This window comes from Balaenoptera musculus, chromosome 3, assembly GCF_009873245.2.
Source record: "Balaenoptera musculus isolate JJ_BM4_2016_0621 chromosome 3, mBalMus1.pri.v3, whole genome shotgun sequence".
NCBI classification, from domain to species: domain Eukaryota; kingdom Metazoa; phylum Chordata; class Mammalia; order Artiodactyla; family Balaenopteridae; genus Balaenoptera; species Balaenoptera musculus.
In genome coordinates this window covers 114,926,984-114,946,826 of record NC_045787.1, presented here as the reverse complement: position 1 = coordinate 114,946,826, position 19,843 = coordinate 114,926,984, and the positions used below count along the sequence as shown (strand labels likewise).

The following is a 19,843-nucleotide window of genomic DNA, read 5'->3' as shown; positions in this document are numbered from 1 at the left end:
TATTTATACACACAAACATGCACATGTATTTACATGTTAATTGGTGAATCTAGATAAAGGGTAGATGGGTGTTCATTATATGATTTCTATAAGTTTAAATTTTTTCACACCAACAAGTTGGGCAGAAAGGGGGCACTACAGAAAGCCATTTATCCATTCCTTGAAAAATTTTACTCCACCCAAGAGTCAAGAAGCTAAAAACATATTTGACATATGTAGTTAAAACATATTTGACATGTATAGTTAAAACATGTATAGTTAAAACACCTCTTAACATGTATAGTTAAGACGCAACAATTATGGAAAACTCCTGTTACTTCAAAGAAAAGTTCTGAAAAACACCTCAGATCCAACATCTGCTATAGAAAATTCCTCTTACTCACGTTGCCCATGTACTCCGAGAGCAGGTCCTGCAAGGCCTGGCGGACAGCATTACACTCTGCCACGATTCTCTCACGCCGGTCATCACGTGTGCACGATGAATCAGCCATCAGGGCAGCCCCACTAATGATGCTTTCCAGGCGCTCCTCCAGGGAAGGCCTAAAGCGCTCCTCGCTGAAGCTCAAGGGGTCCACAATGATTTGTTTCTGCAAAGGAAGCATTATTGAATGCTAGTGTAATCTCTATTCCCTCCAATATTCAAGAAGGTGAGGAAAGTGGTGATTAGGAACACCAATATATAACATAAAAATTTCAATGCCTGAAACAAAGTTATACTTCTTGGCAGTTGAGGGGCATCCCACACAAGTTGGTTTATGGTGGATTACTTCTCAAAGAAGACACTGGAAGCAATACTATCCAGCGGAATGGGGCCTGAATAAGGTATGATAACCACAAATGCAAACAGAAATATGTTGGCATAAAAATCATGTTCACGTTACTTAATCTGAACATCTAAAGGTCAGCCTATGCAGTAATAGTAAGTTACCAAATGAGAATTACAAGGAAAATAAACATTAGCACTCTTGTTCTTTTCTATGTACAGAGAATAAAACTGCTACACGACATTAGCAGAACTGTTTGACCACAAAAAATAAATAAAAACAAAACACTGACTTCTGTCTTCAAAGTTTCAGAAAGGAATGAGTTTATAATCAATTTCAATTTTCTTCATCTTATACATTTCATTAAAGCTTATAAAAATTCAGTCTCAAATTTATCCTGTTAATTCCAAACTAGAGACTTTCTTTGCTGAAAGACCTCCAGGTATTCTGTAAGAGATGACAGCAATCTGTCCCAACAAAGCCACTCTCTGAGATACTATTGCCCGCAAAAGAATAAATCCTTCCTCTGTCTTCCCTTCACTCCCCTGACTCCACTTAAATCCAGCTTTACCACTGATGAGTGAGGTCAGGTCACAAGTAAGCTACAGGTACTAGGTCAAACATCAACACCCCCAGGACAAGATCTACTGGCCTTCCTCAAACTTCTCCACTTGATACAATTTATCCTTACACCAATAAATGTCTGTACAAATATTTTGCCTTTAATTTTTCTCTATACGAACTATGTTCTTATTGATCTCAGTTTAAATGCCAAGTTTTTTCTCTAAAAAAAGCTTGCCCTTTTCCAATAAGTACACGTCTTCTTTCCCTTCCAAAGAACTGTCAGTTTCAAAACTAAACACACAATTCCTTCAGTTTATTATTAACCTACATTTTAGCTGATTTTTTTTTTTACCAGATTAAGTTACTGCAGTATTTCTCTGGTCAAAACTGAATACACAACATCTTCTTCACAATGACCAACAGGTATGAAGAATGAATGGTCATAGAATTTTAACACAGAGTCACAGAACTTCAACAGACCTGTAAGCATTTAGTCCAACCCTGTCATTTTATGAATGAAGTTTCACTGTAGCCTTAAGAGGTTAAGGGACCTCTGATAGATATTACTCAACTTAGGGCAAAATGTAATCTGTACTGCCTTGAATGAGGCCAGTACCAAATACCGCCAAATTTGAAGGGGAAAAACAATAGTGCCAGTTAATTGTAAGATATATCTTAAGAGTTTGCCATAAAGTCATTTAATGTTTAAGGCTCCAGGGTAAAAATTCAGTTCTAACATCATGGTCTTTAGGCTTAACACTGTCTTTACCCAAGACAAAGTAAAGGGGTGAGACAAAGGAAAGAAAAGTAAAGACCAGAAACAACTGTTAAAATGCACTCCATTATATTGATTCTATACCTCAAAGCACTCCTGCTAATGAAAGGATGCTGGTCACCTGGAAGGCAATTTTCCCTTATGTTAATTAAAAAAAAAAAATAACATAACAATTGGTTTAAAACAACAACAACAACAACAAAAAAACCACTTAAAAAAATCTTAAACTGCTGCCATCTACTGGAAGCCATGAGGCATTGTGGGTAGGAATTTAAAACCATAAAACACACCCCAAAAAATTAAGATTAAAGTTGATACATAGGATAGTGTGTACACAGAATATATACACAGAACAGATCTGGGGCATCATCTATAAAAGGTAATTATATGGCATTATGCTAAGGAAGTATTTTAATCCTAAATTTGCTTCCACTTGATTAAATTTTGTCTATTATTTAGTCATTGAGAAGAGAAGTGTTATCTAGTCAGACAAGTCAGATTAAGATGACAGCACTTCTGCTGTAGTCACTTATGATGTGTCTGTATCTCTCACTGACTGTGAGCCCCTGGAGGGCAGAGCCTAAGCGCACTTTGCCTCTGTATCTCCCATAGCTTCATATCTACCAGAAGGTTAAAGTCTTGATTGAAATGAACCAAATTCATAGCTTCACTAAAGAATGACCTCATAGGAAACACAAGTTGCATAAAAGAATTCAGAAGCTTAAAACTAAAAAAGAAAAGAGAGGGGAAGGGGAAGAGAAAGAGGAAGGGGAGAGGGAAGGGGAGAGGGAAGAAAAGATAAATGTTTTAGGCCAAGTCAAGATCAAGTAGACTGATTATAAAATTATAATTATAATTATAAAATTATAAAATTTCTTTCAACTTAGACTACAAATCTAAGTAGAAATTGAGCTTTCATGAGAAACCTTGATCACATTTCCCCAGAAATCTGTTAACTTTGAGGGATGGTCAAGAGCCTGTAGTCTCCTCCCAAGTATAACTTACATCAAAGTTATTGAGGGCGTATGCCAGCTCTCCTCCTCCTCCACCCTGGTGCTGCGAGGCATCATCTGATGCAGTAGCCTGGGCTGCATTAGAAATGCCTGTGACCGCCTGCTGCAGCTGCTTATATATCAGGTCTCTGTTGGCCTTATAGGCTGCGACATCAGGGTGCTGTAGGCATGCCTGGGATGCAGTATAGAGGATTGGAATGTTTTTCTGCAGGATTCCTCTGGCTGCAGCCATCTGATCACGGTGGCCCATATCTTTCAGTTCCTACAGGAGTAAAACAAGAATACGGGTTCTACTCAAAAATTTGTCAGTGAATTCTGAAAAGTTAGAATTTCTACTAATTAGACAATATTTTCATTAACAGTCTGGCTTGAAAGTTCATCACAAAGGAGGCAGTATGGCTTAGTAGGTAAGAGTTCAAACTTTTCCAAAACACAGACATGAATTTGAATCTCCAGCTCTAATTTTTACTATTATGATCCTATTTAAACTCTCCACGCTCAGTTTCACCTTCTGTAAAATAGGAGCAATAATATTACCTCTCTTACAATTGAGGATTAAATGGAACAATGCATGTAAAGCATCTAGAACAGCACTATATAAAAAACAAAACATAAAACTGACTAGCATCTTGATTACAACTTTATAAAGATGGATGTACCTATTCCAACCAAAATAGAAAAATCAGAGACACATTTAAACACACTAAAACTTATTAAGAGGATTTCTTTTTTATTAACTTATAAAAGTTCACTGAAAGATTTTTGTGAAATTTGGGATGGGATACCACAAGTGTACACAAACTACGCAAACCAGCCAGGTGAGGATGTGGCAGGCTGTTCTCCCAAGTACAGAACATCTCCCCTCAACCATCCCAAAGACCACCTTAGGACCTGGATTATTAAGGCATAAAGCTGAGGCTCATGGACTCCATGACTTTAGTCCAAAAGGTTTGTATTTCACTGTAATACTCTATAGACATGTAGTCTTAGGTGAAACTGTCCTTTTTCAATTTCCTCTACCCCATAATTATAATTCAGAGTTAAAAGGATTTGAGGTTCCTAACATGGTTTCAACTACCAGCATCTACTTGCTAAACTGGGTGAATATGCTAAGTGACAATTAAGTGATACCAATAATAAGCAAGATGGAAAGGGGGTATTTCTGGTTCCCCTATGTTACTGCAATTACTCAGAGAAAACTAAGTCTTCGGTAAATGTGGATTGCCACCACAGAAGAGAAATATAAGTGATAACCATAACTGACCACCAACTGTTCCAACTCTATTTTACGTGTGATCCTAGAATTTCAATGTTAATGTCACCAACTGAATCCTAGAGTACAAATTTAAATGTTTTTAAAATGAGTATTACATGTGCAAACAGTAAGAGAAAACTGACTTAGAAAGGCCAAAGTCAATTACTCAACTTAAAGTCTGACAGCTGTTTAATGGCTCATCTTTCTAAATGAGTTCCTAATTAAGCATTAGAACACCAAACCTCCTCCCTTTTCCTGAAACTTCATCTCACTATATGTTTTAGGTTTGCATCTTTATTCAAACCTTGTATAATATGACAGCTTACTTTTCCTCCTAGAATTCTTTTCTCATTTGGAATCTGAATTTGCAAGCAATAGCACACAGCACTCCAAATGCCCTGTAGCACCGTACATTAGGCTAAATATTCATAAACAGGACCCTGTGGATTTTGAGAATCAGTGATCATTTCAAGACTCAAGCTATGACAGGGGGTTGAGGCTCACCATTATGCTTAAACAGCTGGTGCACGTGTTCTGTATGGCATTTTCTAAATGTCTTGCCCTCACCACAACCTCAGGGACTTTTAAGTTTTCTAAGGAGGCATTTGCCTTTAAGCACTTAATAATGTCCTTTGTTTTTTTTTGTTTTTTTTTTTAAATTTTATTTATTTATTTATTATTTATGGCTGTGTTGGGTCTTCGTTTCTGTGCGAGGGCTTTCTCTAGTTGCGGCAAGCGGGGGCCACTCTTTATCGCGGTGCGCAGGCCTCTCACTATCGTGGCCTCTCTTGTTGCGGAGCACAGGCTCCAGACGCGCAGGCTTAGTAGTTGTGGCTCACGGGCCTAGTTGCTCCGCGGCATGTGGGATCTTCCCAGACCAGGGCTCGAACCCGTGTCCCCTGCATTAGCAGGCAGATTCTCAACCACTGCGCCACCAGGGAAGCCCTGTCCTTTGTTTTATAAGATGTTTTGCAATCAACTTTGGCATTCTTCCTAAGTATCTATAACCTAGATATCAGTACAGCCTCTTGTAAAGGTTAGCAAAGACACTTGTGGTCACCTAAAGTTATAATAGGTGTCAAAATTACTATTCAACATCTGAGTTTCCTAAAGCCACTGCCTGGCCTGGTATGATAAACTCCTACTTTTCCAAAGACTACATCAGGTTCAATACTCAGAAACAGGACCCCATGGATTTAGAGAGTCGATGATCATTTCAAGACTCAAACTATGACAAAGGTCTAGGGCTCACCATTATGCGTAAGCAGCTAGTGTACATGTTCTGTGTGGCATTTTCTAAATGTCTTGCCCTCATCACAATGTATCTTTGATAGACTTCTTTTTACAAGTATGGGGGATATATTTTAATCTATGATGAAAATGACAGCCACCATCGTTTGTCCTAACTGCTAAGGTGTTCTATTTTCTCTCTTTAGAATTGCTTTTGCCGTAGGACAAAGAAACTAGGTTTTGTTAAGATAGGAAAATAGACACTATCACAAGGCAGCACTACTTACTATAATAATGATCAATCATAAGAATTCTTTTCAAGATATATAGTCCTGATAAGTAACCCAGATTAGTGAAAAAAAGTGAGCTATTAAGCAGTGTAATAGATTACTTAGAAAATTATAGAGTTCCTTGGTCTACTTTAGCCTTCATGATACACCAATTTGACCAATCCAGTTATATTTCAAACAGACTCAGGAACAAACAGAAAACATAAAGTGGAAATGACCCCTTTCAACATAATTTGAACCAACTATCACATGCAGTGACCAAGAAACAGAAGCTAAATTCTAAGCAATCCATAACACTTTCTAACCAAGACCTGGAAATTCAAGTGAAAGCTTCCTCTCATGTCCCTCTTAACAATATAAAACTGTAGCCATAGATACTTTTTTTTTTGGCCACACCGCACAGGATACAGAATCTTAGTTCCCCAACCAGGGATCGAACTCCGTGACCCCCCCAGAGTCTTAACCACTGGACTGCTAGGGAAGCCCCCACAGATACTTTTGATCAGATGTCTTCTCTTGGATTCAAATGACTATACTTAAAGAAATGGTCCATGGTCAAACCCATCCAGTATAGGTGATTTACACATAAAACAGTGGCAGTACTATCCATTACCAATTTGTCTGTTCAGGCTTTCAGAAAAATAATCATGAAAGACTTCACAGACTAGGGAAGAAGCACGACATTTTTACCAAACCTATTTCAACAAGCTCATGTACCTGGGTGGGTAGAATGTAAACATCAAAGTATTCCATCTTTAGCATATTAGGGAGGCAGAGTTGACAATGTAAGGCAGAGGTAGTCCTCTTCACAGGAACCAGGGTGGATGCTGGCAGATCCTTACCTCTGCCATCTATTTCACCCTTACAGTCAAATAAGAGCCTGTAACCTAATAGAAATTCAAAACTTCTAGTCAGCAAATAATATTCTAGCCCAAGAAAGTAAGAGATTATGGCCACACACAGAATCCCATTCCAGGATGGATCTGCAGTACAGCAAAATGGGTTATTCTCTCTTTAGTTAAACAAATATTTATTGAACACTACTGTATCTAGGCCATGTTCTAGGCATTAGGGATTATAGTAGCAGTTTAAACAAAATCCCTGTCCTCTGGAGCCAGACAAGCCTAGGTTCAAAACCTGGCTCCGCCACTTACTAGATGAATGTCCATGCCAAATTACTTACCTCTCTATGCTACATACAGTTCCTTCACCTATAAAAACTAATATCTGATCAATTATAGGATCTACCTTATACTGTTTTTGTAAAAAGTAAACAAATTCGTGTTTATCAAGGAACTGTAACAGTGTTTAGCACATAGTAAACACCTTTTTAAAGTTATTCATTATTATTTTCAGCAACATCCTCACCCCCACGCCACGTTCCAGAAAAACCTTAGAGACAAATAGGTAAATCCCAGAGTGCCTGTAGATCTCATAAGGTTCAACATTTCCTCACTGGGTGGCTGCTGCTTAAATGGTACAAGGGAGGCTAAAGCATCCAAGTACACACATCACATCCAAATACTGCTCTTGAGGAAACACCCTTTTTCTGGACTAGGGCTGCCTGCAAATATAAAAGGCTTGATGAGGAGGTAAATTATTACATACCACACCTGGGAAGAGAAGGAAAGGTCAAAGGTGAAAACAGTCCAGGGTACTAAGCATACAGCAGTAGAGGAATTCTGCCAGAAAACACATGTGGAAAATTGTGACCAGTAACTGAAGGAGGCCAATGGGCAGTATCTAAAAGGGAGAATGAAGTTTCCACCAGGCTGGTACTTTAGGATAAAATGAGTTGAGTTTAATTCCCAAAAAAACCACTAGTTTATAGAAATATACACCAAGGCCCAGGCCCTATAAAAAGTCATTTTACGATCAGAAGGCACACAGGCACCCACAGCCAGCCTATTCAACAAATTCTACTGTAGGAGGCTAAGGCTAAAGGCTGAAGGTTAAAGAATTAGGTCCAAGGAAAACTATAAATGACCATGACACACTACAAACCCAAGACAAACTTTAAAATGTATCATTCAAGATAGCAGAGGGACTTCCCTGGTGGTCCAATGGTTAAGAATCCACCTTCCAATGCAGGGGACGCGGGTTCAATCCCTGGTCTGGGAACGAAGATCCCACATGTCGCGGGGCAACTAAGCCTATGCACCACAACTAGAGAGCCCGAGTGCCGCAACGAAGACCCAACACAGGCAAACAAACAAATAAATAAATAAATAAAATTTTTTTTTTTAAAAAGATACCAGCAGAAAACAGATGGTAAAATCAAACAAACTGGGCAATTCAAAGATGGTTTAGGGACTATGCTACAAAAGGTATGGGCAAAGTACAAGAAAACCACAGGCTATTAGGGCACTTAGGCCCAAAGAGACAAAACGAGGCAGCAGTTACCAGAACCCAGGAAGTGAGGTGTGGGGAGAATACCACCCAAGAGAGGCTATGACTTTTAGCAACCCAGGGCAACCAGCAGGGAGGGGTAAAACCCTATCCTCACTGTCCTCTGATCTCCTAATGGCGCTCCCAGTGGCCAACCCAACCAGAAGCCAGAGGGCAAAGAAGCCCCTGGGTGCAGTCCAGACAGGTCAGGTCCCTGGGGCAGAGAGCAGGGTGACCAAGGGCAGAAAACAGACATGGAGGTGCTACAGAAGATCATCTGACATGTTAACTAATAATTTCAAGATTTTTATGACATCTTATTTTGGAGAAATGTTTGAAATTCACTACTTTTTTTTTTTTTTTAAATACATCAGGGATTATGAAGGAATTCTTCATGGATTCATGGCACACAGAATTAAAACTGAGGCAGCATTACTTTCCAGTAAGTTTCTCCAGTAGCATACAAAATTCTGGACTATTATTGTGTTTATCTCAAGAACATCATCAATTTACTTATTCCACCATTTTGCAAAGATATGCAATAGTGTCAGTCTAAATGTTCTCACTTTCCTCAAATAATAGTAAGTCTTCATAAGTCAAAATCAGACTAGGTTTTAAGACAGTAAGACTATTCACCAAACTTTATTTTTTAAATATAACTAACATTCATTTCACATATCCAAAAGAGAACTTATATCAAGAATGTTAAGTAAAATAAATTGTGAACATAATTTGGCCAGCTTGCCATATTTATAAAATTACCATACTATCATACAACAAGTTCTTCTTAGGATCAATCAGCCCCAGCAAAAAGAAAAAAACTCTCTTGCACTATTGGTGGGAATGTAAATTGATACAGCCACTATGGAGAACAGTATGGACGTTCCTTAAAAAACTAAAAACGGAATTACCATATGACCCAGCAATCCCACTACTGGGCATATACCCAGAGAAAACCATAATTCAAAAAGACACATGCACCCCAATGTTCATTGCAGCACTATTTACAATAGCCAGGTCATGGAAGCAACCTAAATGCCCATCGACAAACGAATGAATAAAGAAGATGTGGTACATATATACAATGGACTATTACTCAGCCGTAAAAAGGAATGAAATTGGGTCATTTGTAGAGATGTGGGTGGATCTAGAGACTGTCATACAGAGTGAAGTAAGTCAGAAAGAGAAAAACAAATATCATATATTAACACATGTATGTGGAACCTAGAAAAATGGTACAGATGAACCAGTTTGCAGGGCAGAAATAGAGACACAGATGTAGAGATCAAACGTGTGGACACCAAGGGGGAGAAGTGGCGGGGGGGGGGGGGTGTGATGAATTGGGAGATTGGGATTGACATATATACACTAATATGTATAAAATGGATACCTAATAAGAACCTGCTGTATAAAAAAATAAATAAAATTCAAAAATTCAAAAAGAAAAAACTACTTGTGATTTATGTGATGGAACATAAGCCAACACAAGGACAAATGATAAAAGCACACTAAGCCTACACTAACTAAATTACTCAGGCAATACAACAAATCTAGCTATATTATCATGTGTAATATTAAGTACTGGAAATGTAAAACCAGGATCTCATATGTACAGATTCAGTCTGATCACATCTTACAGCTTAAAATATGAGCAATAACTACTATTCACCAACTGCCCACTGCTGAGGGCCTATTGAGTGTCTGGCACTATATTAAATACTTCACATACATTCTTTAATTCTCTCAACCCTGTGGGGTAGAATTTTATACTAATGTAAATGTAACCAAATGAAAGCTGAAGTCTCCAAAGCTGAGGCCGTCATATATTGGACATTTACAGTACTGACCCCGTGTTCCTCATGCCTGTCAGAGTTCTTGCTGCATATTCCTATTCTCAGGAAGGCTACCCCTGTCACAGACAAGAAGGCAGATCTTCATTACTCTGAGTCAGATAGAGTTAACTGCCTTCCCCTTACCAATGATTAGTAAGGAATGGGTATGTCATACAATCCATATTCAGGGCAAATCTGTTAGAGGCTTCTAGATCATTTGCTTATAACAAGAGACATATGGAAGAAACAGTCCTTTTTTTTCCTCACTGGACATATTGATGCGTGCAAATGTCATACCTAGAGCTTCTACAGCCATCCAGTGCCAGGCACACTGAAGATGGCAGTGCTGGAAAATGTCAAGAAACTGAATCCTTGATGATACTGCAAAGCCTTTAAATTTAACAACCCTGAAGTCACTTAACCTAACTTGGGGCTTCTAATTAGTGAGAATATAAACCCCTCAATGTTCAAGCAGTTTTGGAGCTGGGTTTTCTGTAAACTGCAGCATAAAATATTTTAACCAATACAAGTATTGGCTAACAATAATAAGAATTCGGGACTTCCCTGGTGGCGCAGTGGTTAAGAATCCTCCTGCCAATGCAGGGGACATGGGTTCGAGCCCTGGTCCAGGAAGATCCTACATGCTGCGGAGCAACTAAGCCCGTGAGCCACAACTACTGAGCCGGCGCGGCACAACTACTGAAGCCCGTGTGCCTAGAGCCCGTGCTCCGCAACAAAAGAAGCCCGTGCACCACAACAAAGAGTAGCCCCTGCTCGCCGCAACTAGAGAAAGCCCACGCACAGCAATGAAGACCCAACGCAGCCAAAAATTAATTAATTAATTTAAAAAAAAAAATCATCTTCTCAGCGCTCTTTAAAAATAAGAATAGCACAAGCTTGACCAGGACTATGGAAATTATAAGAGCTGGATGGTGACACATGCATCCCCCCTAAGGAACACACATCTAACACACAGCATCCAGGAACGGCACAGGGAAGACTTCAAGCATCCCAACAGCAAAATGCCAAAGGGCTAGCAAAGGCTGTAAAAATAAGAACACTGATCCACATACCACACAACACAAATTCCTAACACTATGAAAACTACTAATAATGAATGGTAAGAAACACTTTAAAAGTTACAAAATATGGAGGGGGAGGTACTTTCTGGTATAGAAGTAATTCCAATATGTTTTGACTGGTTTAAGGTTTTTAAAAGTTTGAATTCAACTCCACCACCAACTCAAGTTCATCCTTAAACACACAGAACAAAAGCCTATCACTTCTCCAGACACTATCACAAACTGCTAAGCTACCTAAAGTAAAATTTTCACAGGAATCAAAATAGGAGCAAAACATGAATACAACTTAATTCTAACTTTATTAACAATACTGAAAGGACACATCATAAACTTAATATTTTAATGGAACTATATTAGCAGAGGAAGATAATGGTACCTTTTGAAAACTTAAGTAAAATCTATTTTTCCCACTAGGTAATAATACAAACAACTTAAATGTATCCCCAAATCATGGTTGTACCTGTTGTCTTTTGGCTGCCATAATGTTCAGCTTATCCACTTCAGGTTTCAGGGCCTTATATTGTATTCCCAAGTCCTGTTCAGTGCCAGCATTCCTCAGTTTCAAGATACCATCTTCTACCTATAAAACACACCCCCCAAAAGAAAAATTCTCAACAATACAAGTCTGTACATAAAGAAGATCTAGAATTTTTTATTCCTTTCGACAGCTACTCACATAGCAATCCAAACTTCCTCTTCAATTTATGTGGCCCTCAAACATTTAAGCAGCTACTACATGGGAGTTTTATGGGAGGTGGGGAAGGACAGCATTATTGTGACTTCCATCTAAAAGGATACAATTTAACATATCTTGATTTCTCAACTCTGGAACTCTACCGGTACAAGGAAATGTTTAATCACTACCACAAAAAGGGAAGGAGTCAAAACAAAACCTTTTCTGCAAATTCTTTATTAGAACAAAGACAACACAGGTTCACAGCAGAGCCAGTATGATGTTCACTTGGAACAGAGGAGTGAGTGGAAATTTAAAACATTCCTGGTCCATTTAGGTAAACCAAGTTCAAAACCAAACCAAACCCTAAGAAATGTTGAACTAAGTATGGCCAGCAGCAGCCTCGCTGTGACAGAACAAATTACAGACGTAGGCCTATACTTACAACTTTCAGCTGAACAAGTAATTTGTAGACATCTGCCATGTCAGCCAAAATAAGCAGCCGGGTAACAGCAGACAGCAAAGCTCGAGCTGCCCGAACCATGTTGCCACGCTTCACAGAAGAGCAGGGATCATCCGCAAACTCTCCAGCAGCACTCTTCATCAAATCACCTGTTTTACAGAATAGAAAAACAAACTCAGCAGAATGAACCAAATAACTGGTCTACATTTTAAAAAAATGAAAATAATTCAAACTTTGTATATTTCATGTGCAGAATTTAGTTTAAGGATTTTTATTTTTGTTGTTTTTTCTTTTTTTTGTTTTCTAGCTGTCCCTAAGAAAAGCACCTTCATACATTCCTGGTAAAAGCACAATATCTAGAAAGTGATTTAGCACTATGTATCAAGAGCCTTAAAAATACTTCTTTCCATTGATCTAATAATCCTCCTTTCCAAGAAGGACCATTATATGTATCCTAATGGAAAAAAAAAAATTCAAGATTTGAATGGGAGAAAAAAGTGGATCTAATGCAATCTACCCTCACATCCACAGAATGATACAGAAACACAGCAACCATTATGTAGGACCATCATACTTCATTAACCATCACAACTACCTAATGCATACAGCTCAAACAGAAACTCACTGGTATGTTCAGTCACTGACTCATTCATTTTCCTCATAGCAAAACACTTCCAACAGCTCAAATGCTCAACCAAGCATCTAGTTAAGTAAATTATGGTAAAGCCTACAATTGACTATTATGCAAATATTAACACATATATGGAAAAAAATGTTAAAGCTTATGATGAAACCTTAAGCAGAAAAAAAAAGATGAAATGATAAATGTATGTAATCTGTGTTTAAAAAAACACAGAAAAGACTGGAGTCAAAAGACAAATCGGGACTTGCCTGGTGGTCCAGGGGTAAAGAATCTGCCTTCCAATGCAGGGGACGTGGGTTTGATCCCTGGTCGGGGAACTGAGATCCCACATGCCGTGGGGCAACTGAGCCCATGAGCCACAACTATTGAGCTCAAGCGCCTCAACAAGAGAGCCCAAGTGCCACAAACCACAGAGCCCAAGTGCCCTGGAGCCCACACGCCACAACTAGAGAGAGAAAACCCGCACACCACAACTTGAGAGAAGCCCATGGGCCACAACGAAAGATCCGCATGCCTCAACGAAGAACCAGCGTGCAGCAACTAAGACCCGATGCAGCCAAAAAAAATAAAATAAGTAAATAAAATAAATAATTTTTTTTAAAAAGACAAATAATAGTTATACTAGGTTACAATCTGACTCTTTACATTATTCTGTACTTATGAAAACATTTTCTATAACAGGTATTATATCCATAATTTTTAAAATTAGGCTAAAAACATACATTTTACTATAGCTATTAGGAATATCCAATTTATACAATCCCAGCTTCAACAATGCTAAGAAGTTACTTATAACATTTCCTAGAAACTTGTAAAATAACTTATACTTTTTTGTTATGTGTTTCTAATAATAATCATTTAAGGTGCCTATCGTTTCTCTTTTCTTATAGCTGAAAGCAACTGTAGGGCCAGGGCTATGTCTGTTCCACCAGTTATACTGACAGTGTCTCTATGGTGACTATCTTTGGATTCCTGGAAAATTACTCCCTCCCTTGGCTGAACATGTCCACTTCATATTAAAGCCTAAAGGCTATTCACTCTCTCATCTCTTCCACAAATGTAAAAAAAGTGCACTATCAAGAAGCCTAGCTACTTCTTTCTTTTTTTAATTTGTTTATTTTGGGCTACGTTGGATCTTCATTGCTGTGTGCAGGCTTTCTTTAGTTGTGGCAAGCAGGGGGCTACTCTTCGTTGCGGTGCGCGGGCTTCTCACTGCAGTGGCTTCTCTTGTTGCAGAGCACTGGTTCTAGGTACACAGGCTTCAGTAGTTGTGGTTCGCGGGCTCTAGAGTGCAGCCTCAGTAGTTGTGGTGCACAGGCTTAGTTGCTCCATGGCATGTGGGATCTTCCCGGACCAGGGATCGAACCCGTGTCCCCTGCATTGGCAGGCAGATTCTTAACCACTGTGCCACCAGGGAAGTCCCAGAAGCCTAGCTACTCCTGAAGAGACCTACCAAATTTCTCCTAGCTATCAAATTTAGTTGCAGAATGTGAGATTAGGGGGAAAAAGTTAAATTCACCCTCAGATTCATATATTAATTAGGCTAAGAAGCACAATATAGTATTAAGAGCAAAGACAAGCTCTGCGTGTTTGTCAGGTCAGAAGTAACTCACAATGAAGAATTTCATAGTTAAAAGTTTTCCTGGATCTAAGGTACAGACATATGACAATTATGTGGATACTTAACAAAAATGTTATTTTATGGTACTTAAAAAGACAGAGCTCAGCCATTCATTTATTTATTCAACAAATATTTGAGCACCCACTATACATTAAAGGCCAGCGATATAGTGCTCAAGAAACAGCCCATGTCCTCATGGAGCTCTATGGAGGTGGGAAGACAGACAAGCAAACAATTAAAAGCTGATTAAGACAAGGCGCCTGTACTCAAAGGGCCCACAAATTAGGGAATATTACAATGCAGTCAAAATTACAATAGCACTGTGGACAAGGTGCTATGGGAATATATCAGGAAAAGTTATTTGCTCATGTAAGAAGTTGTCTCTAAAGCCTTGCAAAAAAAGATATTTGCTTAATATTAATTTTAAGCAAGGGATATTAAATAAGAAATATTGGCCTCATACAATAAAAAGAATTCCACCTATTCACTGAGAGCTTATTACACACTAAAACAAATAAATCCAGTGCCAGGGATATGAAGCTGAGCAAGACCTACCTCTGCTTTCAAATGGTTTATAAACCAGAAAGGAAGAAAGTGATCATACAGAAATTATGTGGCATTTTTAACATACGAGCTTGAAGAAAGGCACAAAGTAGCATAGGGTCAAAAAAGGAAGCGCTAACGACCAGTTTGGGGTATAAGTGAAATGCCAGCAACAGTTTTATTGAAGGCATGGTGCTCTGAAATGGACTCTACCCTCAAAGGATAGGAAGAACTTGGGGCAGTAGAGTTAAGGGAGCTGGCACCTCAAGCAAAAGGAACAGCAACATAGTAATATCTAACATTTATTAAATGCCCACTCCATGGCACTACGCATATTTTATTTAATCCTATGAACCAACTAGAAAGTAGGTGGTATTAGCCCTTCTTTACAAAAGAGATAACTAAAGCTTAGACAAGTTAACTAACTTAACAGTAACTAACTTAACTTGATTAAGTTAGTTACTATTTCACCTAATAGTAAATGAGAGAGACAGGATTTGTAATGCTTTTTTTTTTTTAAAGTTTGCCTACTTTTTTTTTTTTTTTAAAGGAATGTAGTTTATTTATTTATTTATTTATGGTTGTGTTGGGTCTTCGTTTCTGTGTGAGGGCTCTCTCCAGCTGTGGCAAGCGGGGGCCACTCCTCATCGCAGTGCGCGGGCCTGTCACCATCGCGGCCTCTCTTGTTGCGGAGCACAGGCTCCAGACGCGCAGGCTCAGTAATTGTGGCTCACGGGCCTAACTGCTCCGCGGCATGTGGGATCCTCCCAGACCAGGGCTCGAACCTGTGTCCCCTGCATTGGCAGGCAGATTCTCAACCACTGCGCCACCAGGGAAGCCCGTGGGTTTGTAATGCTTAATGCCTATGTTCTTAGAACCACTTAACAAGCTGGGTATACAATAAAAAGGCGTGTTTGAGGGCTGAGTTCTCTAGTCTAACTTGGAAGTAAAGTATGTAGAAGCATCAGATGATGAGGGGGTGGATATGATGATGGGTAGAAAGGCCATGGACAAACAGAGTACAAAGAAGAATCCCTGAGCCAAAGAGGGAAATCAAGGTCAACCTAACAAAAGCATATATAATAAACCAGGCCAATGATATGGGTCAGAAAGCCACAGTAAGAGCCCAGGAAAGAACAGTAGTAAATTATAAATGCAGGGGTCAAATGATATGATAACCTTTGATTATTAAGAGGGAGGGAGGGAATTCCCTGGCAGTCCAGTGGTTAAGGACTCCACGCTTTCACTGCCAAGGGCCCGGGTTCAATCCCTGGTTGGGGAACTAAGATCCCACAAGCTGGGTGGCACGGCTAAAAAAATAATAATAATAAGGGAAAAGAAAGCATGGTGGAAGATTACTTAAAGGATTCAAGGTACAGCTGTCCTGAGATGGAGAGGAGGGCCAGAGCATACTATATGTGTGCACATGAACTGGGGAAGATTTCAAAAAAAAAAAAAAAAAAAGCTGCAGCCCTTGAGACTGTGGCTTTAGGAGTAAGGGAAAGAAGACTCTGTGACAAGAGAAACAGAGACCCAAGTTGACAAACTGTCTAAAACAAAAAGATAAGCATTTGCAAAGGAAAGTGGTCAACAAAATCAAATATATACATATAAATCACTGGAATAGAATTGAGAATCCAGAAATACAGTGAATTACTTTTCAAAAAGGCTGCCAAGACCATTCAATAGGGGGAAAACAGTGTTTTTAACAAATAGTGCTGGGACAACTGAACATCCACATGAAAAACAATGAAGTTGGACCACTACCTCATGCCATATACTTTCAAAATAGATCAAAACCAAATGTAAGAGCTACAATTATAAAACACTTAGAAGAAAACATTGATAAAGTCTTCAAAAACTCTGATTAGGCAATGGTTTCTTAGCTATGACACCTAAAGTGTCATATATAAAGAAAAAGAGATAAAATCTGGACATCATCAAAATTTTAAATTTTTGTGCTTCTAAGGACACTATCAAGAAAATGAAAAGACCCACAGAATGGGAGAAAATTTTTGAAAACCATACATCTGATAAGGATCGACTATCCACATTATATAAAGAAGTCTTAAAACCAACAATAAGACAAATAATCCAATTTAAAATAGGCAAAGGAATTATACCACACCTCTCCAAAGAAGATATATAAATGGCTAATAAGCACATGAAAAGATGCTCAACCTCCTTTGCTGTAAGGGCAATGCATATCAAAATCACTAAATATAATCATTCAAGAATGAAGGCAAGGAGATTGGTTCAAGATGGCGGAATAGAAGGACGTGCACTCACTCCCTCTTGTGAGAACACCAGAATCACAACTAACTGCTGAACAATCATTGACAGGAAGACACTGGAACTCACTAAAAAAGATACCCCACATTCAAAGACAAAGGAGAAGCCACAATGAGACGGTAGGAGGGGCACAATCACAATAAAATCAAATCCCATAACTGCTGGGTGGGTGACTCACACACTGGAGAACACTTATACCACAGAAGTCCATCCACTGGAGTGCAGGTTCTGAGCCCCATGTCAGGCTTCCCAACCTGGGAGTCCGGCCATGGGAGGAGGAATTCCTAGAGAATCAGACTTTGAAGGCTACCAGGATTTGATTGCAGGACTTCGACAGGACTGCGGAAAACAGAGACTCCACTCTCGGAGGGCACACACAAAGTAATGTGCGCATCAGGACCCAGGGGAAGGAGCAGTGACCCCAGGGGAGACTGAACCAGACCTACCTGCTAGTGTGGGACGTTCTCTTGCAGAGGTGGGGGGGTGGCTACATCTCACCGTAAGGACAAGGACACGGGCAGCAGAACTTCTGTGGACTACTCCTTGGCATGATCCCTCCCAGAGTCCGCCATTAGCCCCAAGAAAGAGCCCAGGTAGGCTCCAGTGTTGGGTTGCCTCAGGCCAAACAACCAACACGAGGGAACCCAGCCCCACCCATCAGCAGTCAAGCGGATTAAAGTTTTACTGAGCTCTGCCCACCAGAGCAACACCCAGCTCTACCCACCACCAGTCCCTCCCATCAGGAAACTTGCACGCCTCTTAGATAGCCTCATCCACCAGAGGTCAGAGAGCAGAAGCAAGAAGAACTACAATCTTGCAGCATGTGGAACAAAAACCACATTCACAGAAAGATAGACAAGATGAAAAGGCAGAGGGCTATGTACCAGATGAAGAAACAAGATAAAACCCCCAAAAAACAACTAAATGAAGTGGAGATAGGCAACCTTGCAGAAAAAGAATTCAGAATAATGATAGGGAAGATGATCCAGGACCTTGGAAAAAGAATGGAGGCAAAGATCGAGAAGATGCAAGAAATGTTTAACAAAGACCTACAAGAATTAAAGAAAAAACAAACAACGATGAACAATACAATAACTGAAATGAAAACTACACTAGAAGGAATCAATAGTAGAATAACTGAGGCAGAAGTATGGATAAGCGACCTGGAAGACAGAATGGTGGAATTCACTGCTGCGGAACAGAAGAAAGAAGAATGAAAAGAAATGAAGACAGACTAAGAGACCTCTGGGACAACATTAAACACAACAACATTCACATGATAAGGGTCCCAGAAGGAGAAGAGAGAGAGAAAGGACCTGAGAAAATATTTGAAGAGATTATAGTTGAAAACTTCCCTAACACGGGAAAGGAAATAGCCACCAAAGTCCAGGAACCGCAGAGAGTCCCATACAGGATAAACCCAAGGAGAAACACGCCAAGACACACAGTAATCAAATTGGCAAAAATTAAAGACAAAGAAAAATTATAGAAAGCAGCAAGGGAAAAACGACAAATAACTTACAAGGGAACTCCCATAAGGTTAACAGCAGAAACTCTACAAGCCAGAAGGGAGTGGCACGATATACTTAAAGTGATGAAAGGGAAGAACCTACAACAAAGATTACTCTACCCAGCAAGGATCTCATTCAGATTCGATGGAGAAATCAAAAGCTTTACAGACAAGCAAAAGCTAAGAGAACTCAGCACCACCAAACCAGCTCTACAACAAATGCTAAAGGAACTTCTCTAAGTGGGAAACACAAGAGAGGAAAAGGACCTACAAAAACAAACCCAAGGGCTTCCCTGGTGGTGCAGTGGTTGAGACTCTGCCTGCCAATGCAGGGGACACGAGTTCGAGCCCTGGTCTGGGAAGATCCCACATGCCACGGAGCAACTGGGCCCGTGAGCCACAACTACTGAGCCTGTGCGTCTGGAGCCTGTGCTCCGCAACAAGAGAGGCCGCGATGGTGAGAGGCCCGCGAACCGCGATGAAGAGTGGTCCCCACTTGCCGCAACTGGGGAAAGCCCTCGCACAGAAACGAAGACTCAACACAGTCATTAATTAATTAATTAATTAGTTAATTAATTAATAACGTGAATTTCTTTAAAAGAAAAAAAACCCAAAACAATTAAGAAAATGGTCATAGGAATATACATATCTATAATTACCTTAAACGTGAATGGATTAAATGCTCCAACCAAAAGACAAAGGCTTGCTGAATAGATACAAAAACAAGACCCATATATATGCTGTCTACAAGAGACCCACTTCAGACCTAGGGACATATACAGAATGAAAGTGAAGGGATGGAAAAAGATATTCCATGCAAATGGAAATCAAAAGAAAGCTGGAGTAACAATACTCGTATCAGATAAAATAGACTTTAAAATAAAGAATGGTACAAGAGACAAGGA

At 39.5% G+C, this 19,843-nt stretch overlaps 1 protein-coding gene across 1 annotated transcript in view; it reads right to left on the bottom strand.

The window, feature by feature from the left end:
- CTNNA1 (catenin alpha 1) overlaps positions 1-19,843 on the bottom strand; it is a 185,966-nt gene that overhangs the window by 110,831 nt on the left and 55,292 nt on the right. The window contains exons 4-7 of the mRNA XM_036845650.1: positions 12,312-12,478; positions 11,654-11,773; positions 3,109-3,378; positions 384-587 (exon numbers count right to left, since the gene is read on the bottom strand). Of these exons, the coding sequence (XP_036701545.1) occupies positions 384-587; positions 3,109-3,378; positions 11,654-11,773; positions 12,312-12,478 (761 nt within the window). The remainder of the gene's footprint in view (positions 1-383; positions 588-3,108; positions 3,379-11,653; positions 11,774-12,311; positions 12,479-19,843) is intronic.